At 41.0% G+C, this 15757-nt stretch overlaps 1 protein-coding gene across 1 annotated transcript; it reads right to left on the bottom strand.

Moving 5' to 3' along the window:
• Positions 1-3415: 3415 nt before the first annotated feature.
• On the bottom strand, positions 3416-14695 carry tamalin (trafficking regulator and scaffold protein tamalin). The gene is made up of 8 exons (XM_053317645.1): positions 14362-14695; positions 11882-11937; positions 10505-10559; positions 8625-8727; positions 7109-7202; positions 5381-5447; positions 4521-4587; positions 3416-4347 (listed from the first exon to the last, which is right to left on the bottom strand). Exons 1-8 carry the CDS (start codon positions 14557-14559, stop codon positions 3857-3859), a joined length of 1131 nt encoding a protein of 376 aa, XP_053173620.1. The 5' UTR covers positions 14560-14695; the 3' UTR covers positions 3416-3856.
• Between the last annotated feature and the right edge of the window lie 1062 nt (positions 14696-15757).

Below are 15757 nucleotides of genomic sequence, written 5' to 3'. Positions count from 1 at the left end.
CAGTTTTGTTTAAGCTGACGTTGAACTATTGAATTCACACCTTTCATCTTCAAAAGGTTCAAAAGGCAGGCCTCGCTTCTTGGTTTGTGCTTGCTCATTTTACAGCTTGTAACCTATTTACTCTCTCTTTGTTAAACACACACAGACAGACAAATATGGCACAAATAGGCACATACGTGTAATGGTGCCTTTTTTCAGTTGGTATTATCTTATCTTTATGGTGGATTTCCGGCACATTTGTCAGCCACATCCTGTGCCTTGACAGCCCACACAAGCTCCTTTCCCTACATCAGACACAACTCCAACAAGCCATACTGGCCACCCACGCTTTATGACACCAAAAGTCTCCCAACTGAGTAAAATCCCTCCTTCAAATGGGTTCATTTCTGCTTCAAATTAGTTAATATTTGCTCTAAGTGGGTTCATTTACTGTGTGAGATTAAAATGTGGGGTTTTGTCTGTTTGTCTTTTCTGTGTACATAGGGTTAGCAATGGCATAAAATGCTTCGAGTACTGAGAACAAATGTCAGACCGCTTCAACCACCTCCTCTATTCTTAACCAGAGGAACATCGACACAGATCCATATATTTGACCAGACACACCAACGGTTCTTCAGTCGCTGTGACGCATATCACGCTTGAGAAACAGCATTTTGGTCTGGCCTGTTTCACCACAGTCGCTAAACTTTGTCCTACAGACTCTTCTGCTTCCTCTTCTCAAAGATCTCATCTGTCACCACTGACAGGCGGCAACAGGACTGGACCAGTGTGCACATGTCTTTTTGTTTGTTTTATTTGAATATTGTTATTGTTTGTTCTATTTTCATACATATATCAGATTAAAAATATGGTTTCCAGACCCTTTAACACATGTGGAGATCTGCATGAGAGTCCTCGCCTTTTGAAGTATCAATCTCGTCCCTCAGGGGTTTCTGTTGGCTCCATTCACTGAAAACGTTTGATGCAGAACATTTTTTATGAAGTCACACTTAAAGAGACACACCAGTTTGGTTACCTGGTGTTTGCAAAAGAAAAAGAGGAATAAAAAGGAAAATCTGACGTAATTAAGTGACATTTCTTGTTGGAAAGTCCTGCAGCTTTTCCTCCTGATCCCGAGCCTTTAATATGAAGTATCTGTCCATAAAACTCTCTGATATTTATTCCTTCTATATTCTTGTTTTACTGTTTTTTCCCTCCTTTTAACACAGCTGTACCAAATACATTGAAGGCCACAGGCTGCTGCTTGTGGCATCCTTGAGTGGGTTGGGGGCTTTTACTTGACTGTGCCCAGAGGCCCATCATCTCATAATCCATGAGATCCATCATAAATCCATAAGTGGAAGAAAGTACAAAAGTAAAGTGCTAAAATATATGGAGTTGTCCAACTTTTTGACAGGCGGCAGTACAGCGCTTAAGCAAACCTTTTAAGACTATAAATGGTCTCGGTCCCCACGATGAAAGTGAGATTATTTCTAGTGTAAAGTTGGAAAATGTACTAGAATCTAATGTTCACGTCACCCAAGACTGGATTTGCAACATAAAGCATTTTCTATCTTAAAATTAAGAGAATATTCAAGTAGGTGTAAATAACAGGTGAGATATGGAGCCATTATTTTTAGTTTATCTGCACTAGAACTGCAAAGACTGGTTGATTGAGAGGAAATTAACCAGGAACTATTTTAATAATCAATTAATCAATCGTCACTTTGTCAAACTTATTTTTTTTTCAACATCTGATGGTTGCGTGTTCTTAAATTTGAGAACTTGCTGATTTTCTTGGTCTTATAATACAGTAAATTTAATATTTGGGGTTTTTTTAACATCACCTCGAGGCCCTAGGATATTGTGACGGACATTTTCATCGACCAAAACATTAATCAATAAATTTAAAAAACATTTGATTAAAATGGTTATTTTGTTGCCTGGACCTCCATTTAATAAAATGCAGGTGTGGACTTAAAAACATGAAAATGTGGTTTCAATCTCAAGTTCTTCTAAGTATACATTTGAATATTTTGTTAAAGTCTTCTGTTTTTAACCACCAGCATGTGATGTTGATGACAGGATGGAGACTATTGGAGCATGCACTTTCAGTTTTGGCATGTGTGCGTGTATCATCTATTCAGTAACCGGGCCTGTTTTGTCAACAACTTCATCAAAACAACGCAGGAAAACTTATGAATCAGCCTCAACTTACAGCATAGTATCAACATTTAAATTTCAGAGGTTACATTTACAAGAGGAAGCAGAAACTGAACAATTCCTCAAACCCAGTTCAACACTGGTGCACAGACAAAACAAATTCATTAGTCTTGAGTCAACAGTTGTGTTTTTAGCAGTATGGTGACATTCAAACAAATGCAACTGTATTCATAGCCGGCTGCCAACCCCCATCCTAAACTCCAACTGTGTTAATTGCTGAGCAACTGCCCGCTCTTTATTTGGGCTCCATGTTAAATGGCCCTTTAACGCATTGTTTTTAGTGTACCATCATCTTGACTAATCATCCCCTCGTTATGCATTCAGCCCATTCTCTCTAAACTCATGTTTCAAGCACCAGTGAGCTTGCATAACAATCCCTTATGTCAGCGTCCCCTCCACCCTCCACCTCCAGCTTCTTCTCTGTCTCTCTCACTCTCTTAATGTGCTCACAACAGTCAGGAGGAGGGCACGAATAGCGGCTGGCTCTAACACATGGCCGCATACCATCGCTCACCACCGTCAACACTCCTGGCGCATCTGTGAATGAGCGGCGGAGGACAAAAGGGATCAACTGCACAGAGCGAACGGAGAGAGTGACCACCATGACCTCATGGGTCAGCTGGGAGCCAGGAATGAAAAGACTCCAAGCAACCCCCGCCCAACACACACACACACATACACACATAGACACACACCCAACAAGCCCTTGGACAACTGAAGCCGCCATGGGAATATGGGAGCGTGGAAGAGGAGGAATCAGCATTCGTCTGCAGGAGCTGAAAGAAAGCGGTTGTGTTTGGAATTTTGGGTCATGCCTTTCTCCGCACATTCCTCACTATTCTCACAACAATAAACTGTGTCAGAGCCGACACAACAGCCTCCATTCTGGACACCTAGCTCCATAATAAAGCCTTAAAGCATCCAAAAACCACACACTGAGCTCCAAAACTCGGGTGATAACATTCCTGAACAGGAGGGAAGAGTTGTGGAACTATAAAGGCTCGCTATATTTAACAGTATCACATGGAATAAGACACATCTCCACTGGGGGAAATTACAAACAGATTGTGTGTACACTCGAGGTCTGGGCGCTAATTTAAGTTTGGCAGCTACAATTCCCACAAACAGTTGTGGCTTGTGGAACAAAATAGCTTTTCTTGCAAGTTCTGCACAAAATAACGAGCGTATAATCTGAAATATGCCACACATTTTATTTTTAGGAATTGTGATTTTTAGCAGAAAAAAAAACAGGATCAATCTGAATCATCTAAAGTAGATATCAAACGTTTCTGTTACAAAATGATGCGTTGCACAGTCACAGTCATAACGGGTCATTTATTCAGCTGTCAAAATAAGTCGGTGCATGCAGTAAAAACTGAAAAATCCTTCATTCTGTACATAACGCAGGCATGTCAAAATAAATAAATAACTTAAAGAACAGAACAAATGAAAACAAAAACTATGTACAGCTTTGAAACACTGGAGGCTACCAAATGTTCACTGGTCTACCCATTTAAACATGGAGAGGTGCAACTACAGAGCCTTCACACTTTGGTCTCGATCTCTTCACTCTTTGGGGCTGCTTGCACTTTCATCTTTGGACGTTTAGTTTGACAGTCACTGGAGATTCAAGTCTTTGGTTCTGATGAACAGCTCACAGTTTGCTCTCCTCCTCCTCCAGCGGCCGGTTTAAACCTGGGATGTATTTGAGAAGGCGCCTGCGGAAGCTCTTCTGTTTGGGCTTCCTCTGCAGTGAGTTGAACCCTCCCTGCTTCTCCCCCGAGGTGGTCGACGACGACGATGAACTCCCCCTCATGTAGCTGCGTGTGCTGGCGCTGCGGGTCAGATGCGTCTTGGCTGAAGTGAAGAGCTCGCTGGCCGGTCGGAGACGCTGCTTCTGTGGTGGCTTTTCTTTCAGTTTGTCCACGCTGGTGTTGTCTGAATCCACGCTGCCGTCCCCCTGGTACAGGCAGGTCTGGTAGAGAGGGTCGTCTTCAGTAGCCGTGCTGAGAATGCTGGCGCTGCTGCTGGTGCTGCCGGTGCAGCGGAGGGCTCTCTGAACGGCGGGGCTAGGAACGCCGAGGCTGCCGTAAATGCCTGCTGACTCCAGGGACTCGTACACCGCAGCATCGCTCATTACTATACCTACAAGAAAAGAGAGGCAGTGAGGATAGTGGACTACTGGGAATCTAACTAAACCATATTCCTGGAAACACATGATGCATGAAACTGAGCCTGAGCACATTTTTGTTTTTATAAAGTTTGTTGTATCTGCTGTAAATCCTAAAATGTGAAAAGAAGAGGAACTGGTGACCTACCATGAACAAGCCTCTGCTCCTGCACCATCAACGACCGATATTCATCCCATTTCTCATGAAGAGTTTGCTAGAAGAGAAGACAGAGATATTTTAAATTCTTGTGACAGGATAACCAAGACGTGCATGCTGTGAAACAACTCAAACAGAAAGGGACTTTAGCTCTTCGATCAACTAAATAACTTCAATGGGAATCAAGGGGAATATTCTTTAAAAAAAATCCCTGTAGGTGTGGCATGGAAAGCCTTCATCAACAAACATCAGGAGTCTCAAGCTAAAACAGAAACAGGAAGAAGGATTTTCCCAGACATCCCTGACTGAAATAAGAGTATCGTAAATATGACTGAATCAGTGTTTGTCATGGAGGTTTAGGTGCTTTTTCAACACTCTAACACGAATGAGTTTGCTTGTATGTTGTAATTATAGAAAGATCTATAAATGTTTTCCTCTAAAGTACATTAAAAGCAGAGTGCAGGTTATCTGTGCTCTTAATCTTTAAACGTTGGATTAGTATCTCAGAAAAACGGCTGTGCTGCAGGCAGCTCACTCGTGGATTAGAGCCGGACAGCTGCTGTAATCTTGGGGAAAGCTCGCTCTCTTGAGCCACTTCACAGGCAAAGTTTTAAAACAGCCACTGGTGGAGAATGTCTGCAGCCATCAGCCAGCATGCTGATGCAACAGGTGGTGCTGCTTGGGGAGACAGGTGTGGAGGGAGCGGGTGGTGGTGTCTATATCTAGCATGTAACATAATGTATGTGTATGTGTGTGTGTGTGTGTGTGTGTGTTTGGGAGGGAGAGAAGCTGCTGGACACACACAAACAGTCACTATGGAAAAAAGACTAAAAGAAGGCCAAAAAACTCACCTTCAGATACTGCAGCCGGGCTTCCAGCTCCGCTTTTCGGATCGAGTCACTGTAAATCGTCTCCAGCCTTTAAGTGAAAAACCAGATGGCATCCAAATTAACAGGCGTAACAGGAAGTACTTATAAAAACTACAAGGCTAGAAAACAGCGGTTTAAAAAAAATCTTGACCGTATGAAAGACTCTTTTCATAAGAGGGTGGCGGGAACAAGTCTGGTGTCAACAGTTTACAAGTGAGGGTGAGGGTAGTGGTGGTGGAGGGGGGGGGGGGGGTTGTCAGGAATAAATACAGTTTCCACTCAAGACATTTAAATGTTGCAAATCCTTTAAAATCACATGAGTAGGGGGGAGGTGACGCTTACAGTTTATAAGGACTTGAGTTGTAAGCATAATTTGATGATGTCAAGTCAATAAAATCTGGCACTGTGATGCGGTTCACCTCACTTCTTTTGCAGCAGCTCTCGGGCTGACAGACGGGGCCTCGCTAATTGTCCTTTTAATCTTTTACAAGCAGAGAAGGAGGGTGAGGAAGAGAGTGTGGTTCGAATTAAAACACCCACTCAGCAAAATGCCTGATATCAAATCCTGATAGAGATGTGAAACGTACTCCAGCTGTGAGTAAAATAGAGCTTTTTAAATCCTTTGATTATTTTTCATGTTTAAATCTATGAAATGTTATAAAAATGGTGAAAAATCCATATCATGCTGCTTGAGGCCTAAAAATCCTCCAAAAAACAGACAAAAACCAAAATATATGCAACTGATAATGATATAAAATTAAAAAACCAGCAGATCTTCAAATTTGAAAAGCTAGAATCAGTATTTTTTTATTATTTTCAGTTAGTTAAAGTCCCTCCACTTTGTTTCCTCTTATTATTGTGCAGACTCATGTATGTGCAGAGTTTGACATTTAAAGGCTGTTTTCATGCTTATCTACTAAAAGTGGAAGTTTCTCTGTGCTCTTTAAATATAGAATTTTAAGGGGAGGGCCAAGCATGATTTTGTGACATCACAACTAGTTGAATTGACCGAAAATGGACTTTGAAATGAAAAATATGTATGTTTGCAGATTCTGGACATGACTCTCATTTGATGAGAGAGAAGAAGTAGAAGTCATTTTTGTAGATGTCAACTTTTTTTTTGTTGAACAATCAAATCAAGCACACAACTTTTTCCATGATGTTGAAAGTGAAAATAAATCCTCCCAGTTCATTTTCATTCATTGAGCATCAGCATTATTGAGCAAACTTGTAATATGAACTTTATTTGCACTGCCAAAACAGTATCCAGAACATGACTCAAATGAAAGGCTTTAAAACTACAAAATTGCCCAATTTGGAGATTTCAGACAGCAGAGAGAGAAATAGAGACTTCACATATTGAATCTGACTGATGCATTTGCTCGGTGATTATCACTTCTTTTTCTTTATTCAGACTCGCCCCTCTTGTAATTGATGTCATGTTGCCTGAGTCCTGATATTCTTGTTAGCAAGCTGAGAGCACTTATTTGCTTATTGAACCCACATGAATCCAAACCTTGTAACTTTCATTGGCTTTAAAGACTAATTGATTATAAAAATTGCAAATTTCCTGTCAAACCCACAAATTGCTTCAGTGCTAGAATAAACTGAATATATTAACTAATGAATTTAAGACCCGAGAAAGACTTCTAACAGTGTTTTGGTTGTAATAATACGGCTGCTGATGTCGTTTCCTGTAAATTTGTGTACCTGAGTGAGTTGCCGCAGGCCCTGATGAGCTGAACTATCTCCTTGTGCCGAAATCCCTCCACGGTGGCCTCGTTCACACTTGCGATGGTGTCTCCTGCACACACACACACATACAAAAACAATACATGTATGTTAACCAGGAGCCATCAGGATGCACTTCAGTCCGCTATGGCTTCAATTAACTGAAGCTTGTTTGATTCCAAAATTGAAACACATGTGCGACACAAATGTGGAGAGCCATGTATGTGCAGTCGTGGCATATGGCTCATCGCTGACCTGCACGTGAGAAGAAAGTGCTTTATTTCAACGTGTCAAAGCCATAAATGTTTATTTATTTACGAAAGTCACACCAGTCCATTTCTTATTAGATGTAGTGTGAACTCTCATGCGTGACAGCGACCTTTGTGAGGCTTCACAAACAAAGCCTATTTTCCCTTTTCAAAAACCACTGCCTGACCTGCTTCATGCTATGAAGTCATTGTGTACAAAGCAAGACAGAGGGAACAATAGGCCGGGCATGACAAGAATGTAGGAAGCGAAACTGAAGTGACATATGCAGGGTGGATGAAGGAAGGAGGAGGCAGCAGAGAATCGTCTTTCCTCTCTCTTTTTTTTTTTTTGTTGACACATGAATGTGACGCTGAGAGCAGCCAGCTTGTGACTGAGCGGTCACGAGTTAGAAAACCAGAGACATTTTATAAAAAGCAAAATGAACAAGCGCTTCAGTGCTCTTTAGCATGACATCGAGCACAGAGCTGCTTCTTCTCGTCTAACTTTAAAAAGATATTTTCCTGATTCAAAAATAACTTTCGCTGAATGTCTGTGGGGCCAAAATGTGAAGTGTACATGCTGGTTTATCAACATTGGCTGCTTCTATCTAGAGCTTCAACGATTGAGGATTTGTTACTTTTCTTCTTGTTGTAGTATCAGTGAATTGAATTTCTTCTTTCTGGGTTTTGGACTGTTGGTCAACCACTATTAGGTTGATTAATTGATAATGACAACAATAATTACTTGCAGATCTACTTCTATTTTTGATTTTTTTTTTTTAGAAGCGCCAACAATGAAACAAGACGTGTTTGCCAAATAAAAATAAAGCTTTTAAAACTGGCATTTGAGTGGCTGTCTTTGCTCGGCTCTATCTGGCACCTCGGTGAGAGGAGCTGGCAAATGTGTGTTTGGCTGAAGCAGCTGCTCATTAATGTTTGTTGACTGGTTAATGACACTCATATTTGTACTTCCCTGAACGACCGGCTGATACTCATGAGTGCTTTTGTTGACGCACGGTGCTCGAATGTCATCTGGCAAACACAAAAGAGGACGAAAGCTGAAGCAAAACCTCCTGTCACGCTCACTTCCCCTTATGTCTATTTTGAATGTTTTCCAGATTATTTCAAGCTTCGATGGGCCACAAAAAATGAGAAATAAAAACAGAAGGTAGATGAGACACTAGTTTATTTATATATAGAAATGGAAAGAAAAAAAAAAAAAAAAAAAAAAGGGTTTTGTGACTCACCGACTTTAAGGCCTGCTTGCTGGGCTGGACTTTCATCGTGCACTTTACACACAAACGTACACATCTCCACTGAGTTTTGGTCCTGATGGTGCAGGCCGTAAGTCTGAGAAAGAAGCAGAACACAATTCATCACACTGCACAAAAATACCCAGAAAAAAATGTAAAAAGGCTCAGAAATGCTTCCTTTTTCTTGATGCATAGGAATGATCTTACACAATATGATTGATGTCAGCAGTTTTGAGATAATGCAACCACCATACAGTGCCACACACTGATAAAAACCGTTGAATGACAAGCTGAGGAAGCCATGACAGACAATGCAGGGTGCACGCAGGGAGAGCTGATCGTATCGCTGGACATGCAGAGAAGTGGCGCAAACATGCAAAGTCAGAGGTTTGTTTGCTCTTGTCTGATTAAACTCAAACTATGGGTGGACTTTCCTAACATCCAAGCATGAAACTGACAATGAAGTCAGACATTTATTGAACCTTCTGCTCTCATAAAAAAAACAGCAGCTCCCCTTACTAAATCCAGAAATGACTTGGATATTTGGCTATCACAGTATTTGACGCATCTCATTATGCGCGTGTGTGCCTTTGACAGCCCTAATATTTTGTTGTCTTGGAAACAGCATTTGTTACTTCCACATGTATTTGCATACTCTTCCTTGTTTCAGTCACCAAAGCAGCACTGCAGAAGGTTAGAACGTTTCGGGACACAGACAGACTTCCCCTGTTACAGTTTGAAACTCAGAACCCCCCGCCCCCCTCGACAAACAGTTGAGAGACCGACTAAAACCTCCAGGAGAGCGTCTCGTGAAGTAACTCTCAAGCTATCAAGATTCCCGATGGTTACATGCGAGCGTTCCGATTAAAACACGAATCCAACTTGGACGAGTCTCTCCTATGGAAATTTGGTGATTAAAATCTACCTGCCCGTGCGTTTGCTGCCGGCACGCTGTGAGCTTCCTCCTCAGCCGACTGATAGATAAACATATAACCATGCAAATATTGTCAAAATGCAAATATTACATTTACATGCTGGATGCTCAGCTCAACATCAGTATTAAAATTACAGGCGCTGAGGAGAGGAAAACCAACAGGAAACCCAAGACTACAAACTCGTCAGTCCCTCTCTCTGTGCTGACCGTCATGACTTGCCCTCATGATCTCACTTCCTTCTGGCCACAGGCAGACAGGAAGGGTGGGAGCCTCCATCAAAACTGTAAATAGAACAAACATATCCTATCCTTGATGCAACGCTCCACTTCCAGAGACTTCAGATGACCTTAAAATCTTAAAAATTTGTCACAGCCGCGTTATTGTAGGCACACAGAGAGATTCAAACAAGCCGAATAAACATTTAACCATTTCAGAAAACTATTTAAAGAATGGCATCGACCCGAGGCCTGCGGAAAACAGAGCCGACATTGTGAGGCAGCGCTTCAGGGAGACATGAGCCGGGCGAGAGAGATCAGAGAGATATTGAGGTTAAATGTGCGAAGCGTCTGCCTGCTGAGCGGGGTGAGAGTGAAGCAGGTATTACATGGAGAGCGTGTGAGTAAACCACACGGCTTAAAATACAGACGCTGGGAGAAAAACCATCTCCTCTTCTCGCCAGTCATGGGACTAACATCAACCAGCTATTTGACTGATGTGTGACCTTTCACCCCCGCTGGCAAAGGCAAATGCTTACATTAAGAGATTAACGGGATAAGATGAACATGCTTCAAGTATCGTCATCTGTCGACAGAGATGCGGCCGATCGGGGGAATCCTGTTAAATGGCACTCGAGAGGCTCAGAGCCCCCCCCCTCCCCACCACATACACACACATACACACATACCCCATATATCCCTGATAATCTGATAATCCCCTTACCTGGATCTCAAAACCAAACGTTTCCTCATCTTTCTTCTCGAGGACCACCACCTTTCTGGAAATAAGAGAAGAAGACATTTTTAATTGAACTCTTTTATGCAGCTAGTACAACTTCACAATAGATCATATTTTCTCAATTAATCAGTTAGAAATTTGGTCTATAAAATGTCTGAAATTAAGAAAAATGTTCTCCACAGGCCGAGATGACATCGGCAAATGTCTCCTTTTGTGCCGACCAACAGTCCTTAACTAAAAATGACTAAAGAAACTAGAAAATATTCACATTTGAGAAGATGGAACCAGAAAATTGGACATTGTTTCTTTAAAAACGACTGAACGATTAACGCTTGTTGAACTAGTTCATCAACTGATCGATTCATTGTTGCAACATCCTCAGATTTCCTCGTAGCAATTGAATTTTCCACTAAAAGTAATGTGAGCAATGTGATTAAAGTGGTCCCAACCTTTCAAGCGGAGCAGTCGATTGATTGATAGTTAATTGGCAACGATTTTGACGAGAGGTTGTTTTCTCAAGCGAAGAGGCCAAAATATTTGATGGTTTTCGGCTCTAAAATGCTTTTCTTGGTCTTTCTTTATAGAAAAATGAATATTTGGGGGGGTTTTATTGTTGGTTGGACAAAAGAAGAGATTTTATATCTTGACTTTGGCATTTTTCACTGTTTTCTGATGTTTTACAGATCAAATGATTAACTGAGAAAAATGAACTGTTTATGAAAGTAAACATTAGTTGCATATATGTAATATGGGTTAGGGTTAGGGTTAATATGGGATGTTTTTATGTATTAAATCACCTTGAAAGGAAAACCTAAAATCCTCACAGTATCATAACAGAATTAAAGTAAGTAACTTTTGAATTGGCTCATCCATCAGCATTTAAACTGATAAATGATGACATCTTGAAAAGACTCTCAGATTCAAATTCAAAATACAAGATGAGGACAGGAGGAGGTAAACAAGATGTTAAACGCAGGAATTCGCTCTTTCATGTGGGTCCTTATCTAAATTGGCATAACAAGATATCTCTGCTGGCTACACAGGACTTCTTCTGTGTCCAGCAGCATCTGGACGTCACAGTCTGACATACAGTACAACGGTCTGTTAGACGGAGGGACAGCACCACAAACTCTCTCATGCAGGGTCGGTTAAATACATGAAAATTCATGAAAAAGCTTGAAGACTGTCATGCATAACAATAGCTGCCATCCTAAGAGCTCACAGCATGAATGAGAGCCTTTCATTCTGAGATGAGGCTGCTGGCTTGTAATCGACTTTCAGAGGAAGGAGGAAGATGCCGCCATGAAAAGGTTACTGTAAAAAGGGAGAATCCATGCTGATGAATGATGAGGGCGATTGTACCTTTGTGGTTCTGGTGACTGTGTTTGGGGTTTCCACTTCTGCGACCCGCCACCACCCTGCAAGAAGAAAATGAAAGAAGACAGGGAGGTTGTTAGACACCTGCGTGAGGTCTACGTAAGATCAAACACCAGGGGTTCCCCCGCAACGTTTCCCGGACACACCCACTGTACACACGAGTGCATCGACTGGTCCATCAAGTCTTGAAGCCGCACACACGTGTGTGGCGTGCGGTGTGTTTGTGTTTTTAAGCCACCGGGCCATTCACGCCGGTATGGAAACACTGGCACTGAAACCAGAAATGCGTGTCTTGCTGCTCTTTGTTTACTTTGAGCAATTACAACGTCAGAAAAGAGACTAATTTTAGCTGTAATTTCACACTAAATGAGCTGCCTCCAGGCACTCAAACTGTTGGCCTATCTGGAATGAAAGATCATTGAAGGCAGTTTGTGCAAATTCCAACCTATTAAAGAAGCAAATAAGACATGAACACTGAGCCTTCTGCCACAATAACGACATTGAGGGAAAGTCCAAGTCAACAGCAGGTCAGGACCCTGCCCTACCTGACTGTGTAAATAAGGAAGGTATCTGTCCAGAAGGCTACACTTAATCACTTACAATAAATCCTCCTCTGTTCCAACTCAATCATTTTCAAATGCTGCTCCTATGAAAGGCCGCTTTGTGCCGCAGTCTCCCAGCGTAGTAAAATGTTGCTTTCTTTATGTCCCAACACTTACAGAATTGTCCCGCGCCTCTTTCTCAATGAGTGCATTTATTCTCAACTTCCCACAGAGACTGACGGGGGTGGCTCCAAGCAGGATCTACGTCCCTGTGTGTACACAATGCGCTGTTGTAGCCCCTCAGTCCAGCTACTGCAAACCACTGTTTAGGTTTGTGGATAACTGTGCCAGTACAGTGTTACACATGTCTGCTCTGTACTGGTTTTCCAACTCAGGTGTCGACCAGTGCCAGACACCAGAGGAAAAAGTGCATTTGTTTAAATCAAAAAGGAGCTCCAGGACAGACACAATAGCCAGGAAAGTTGTCTACTGACCCTTGAGCCAGTGTTACGCAACATCTGGAGCTAAAGCTGGAGTCATTCTGTCCATCAGGAACATCAGGAGCTCTCAACCCTGGACTCCTGGTCTTCATATGTGGTTTAACTGATCCAGGATGTCAGGCTACAATAATCCTGATCAGTCTGATTTCTTAGACTTAAATAGATATATTTATTTGACAAGATTTAAAACATACATGACAGGCTGAGCACAAAGACTGACTCCATGTGAGATGTTTTAAATTGTTGAGGATTAAAAATGCCTAAGGCTTATTTCCATTGCGGTCCTCTATTGCAGTACAAGATGGCAGATTGAATAAGAACGTGACAGGCAGGAATTTGTACTGTGTGACCACTTTTCAGCAAAGTGAGCCCAGTAGTTAAAATCTGATTGATAAATATAGTCCAATGTGTATTTAATTGGCTGTTTATGCTCAACTGTAAACAATTGGGAGTTCATTTTAAGGTTAAATCACACATTTCGAACAGAAACGCTTTCGTTTTCAGGTTGATCAGAACTGTGTTTCCTTATTACTTATTATTTTGTTGTGTATAATATCACAATTAGCTGCCTGTACTGTGATACTGTGAACAAATGAACGTTCTCCTCAGCAAACATTTTTTTCATCACAGACCTGAGGAAATGAGTCATTTGCATCTGAAAATGAGTTTATGTTTATGGGTTACTCCTACTGTGAATAAACGTGCCTTCTTGCAGGTTTGTATTCAAGTCAAATAACACTTCAATCTGTGTATCTCCATGTATGAAGAGGAGCAGGGCAGGGGTGGCCCAGGTGTATCTGACACAGCATAAATCAGATTCAGTGTTTGGGTGGTCCTTTCTCAGTCAGCCGTCAGTGAGATGTCCTCTTTAGATACACTTTAAAACTACTCCCCAAAACAACTTCAGATGATAAAACTCCTCATTGTATTACACACACAACCCAGGAAAACAACAACAAAAGAGCAAAGAAACTCAACTGGGCAGACTATTGTTGCTTGACATGAATTGATAAACAGTTTGAGTAATCTGTAAATCTCTTTCTTCTTTAACTATAATGATAAAATTTAACTATAAAAGTGGCAACTATACTGAGCAATAAACTGACATGATTGAACATAATTTGAAGGCTGATAAAAACAAATATATTAAATTATTCTGCTTCCTCTAATACTGGACATCCTTTATAGTATTTAAGCAGAAGTGTCCAGTATGAACATTTATAACTTTAAAATTCAATTAAACATCACATAAAAAAGATTATAACTTATTCTCTCTTGTTTTTAGGACTTTACACACACACACAAAAAAACCATTGATAGCCTTTAAATAATGAATGAGGTAGATATTAAAAACAAGCACTGCTGCAGGTACATTCAAGTCTTAAAAAAAAAAAAAAAAAAAGTTAAAATAATTCCTTCTTACCCTTTTGAAGTTTCTGGGGAGAGTCCCTCCAGAGTAAGCCAGAGTCTTGTAGTTGTAAACCTCCGAGGAGTTTCTCGACGGGTCCACAGTCCTGCAGCTGTCTGACTTTGACGAAGGGAAATAAATGTCGTTGTCTTGAGATGTTGCTCCACAGTCTGGTGCGCTAGAGTTCACCTTCTTCAGCCTCCTGAATGTCATGTTGGCTTTTACTTGTTTAAAATTATATTTCACTTTAAAGTTATTGTTGTTATTGTTGTTTCTCCTCCCGCCTAGGAAGATGCTGACTGAGGTTGTGAGCTTCAACGTGGAGCACAAGTACAATTTCACTTCTGAGCGTTTCTTGTGAATAGGATGGAGGCGGGGACTTTGTGTAGAAAGACACGAGTGTGAGCCAATAGTGGTGTTGACGTGCATCCTCTGTGCTGCGTTCAGGTGCACCTCGGACGTTTCTAGTTCAAATTTAAGAAGCAGTGTTTTTTGTTGTTGTCCTTTACTGTTATAGTATAAGGACAAATACAGCAGTGTAAAATAAATATATGAATCAAAATACTCCATAAGTAAAAGTCCTGCATTGAAAATCCTACTTAAGCAGAAGTACATAAATGAGCAGTAAACTGTAGTTAAAGTATTACAGTAAAAGTAGTGGGTTGGTCCTGATATATTATTATATTATGACATCATTAGATTATTATTAGATTAATACTGAAGCATAAGTGTTAGAGCAGGATGTTACTGTTGTAGCTGCTGGAGGTGGAGCTAGTTAACACTACTTTATATATAGTTAGCTAGTTTAGTCCAGTGGTTAGCTTGGACTGGACTGCGTTGGGCCCCTCCAAAGGATCACCAGGTTAATGTGAGGGGTCATGGGATGATTAATGGGACAAGAAAGAAGAAAAAAATACAGTTCATAAGTTTTGATACACAAACCTGTTTTTGGTTTTTGAACATTTTCTCTAATCTTTAATTTATGGTGAAATATTGGATCATTTGAACATTTATTGAAATGAAACCATGTGAGAAGTTTAGAGGGAAAAATCACTATTTGGTGGAGCTGTTAACAACTCATAGACATCTGAAATGTGACCCTGACTACACACTGCTACAAAAGACAAAAAGGTAGGAAACCACTGGTTCCATCTTTAACAATGTGCTGTATTTGAAAAGCTTGTAGATGTTGTGTCACATATTCTGCATCATAAACTCAGACTCACGGTGAGCATTGAGACATTTTCACGGTTTTAGCTTTAAGTGTTTCTAAATTCCTCCATTCAAGAATAGGAGTGGAAAATTCACAAGAATTGCCCTGTTGCACAAATGTGACACAACCCTTAAAGCGGATGTCTTACTGCATGTGCAACAGCTGATGCAAAGTTTGGAAACATGCTCATGTCGATGC

Source organism: Scomber japonicus, chromosome 4, assembly GCF_027409825.1.
Source record: "Scomber japonicus isolate fScoJap1 chromosome 4, fScoJap1.pri, whole genome shotgun sequence".
NCBI lineage: Eukaryota > Metazoa > Chordata > Actinopteri > Scombriformes > Scombridae > Scomber > Scomber japonicus.
Note: the sequence above shows the minus strand (reverse complement) of the source record. Positions and strands in the feature narration are given on the sequence as shown.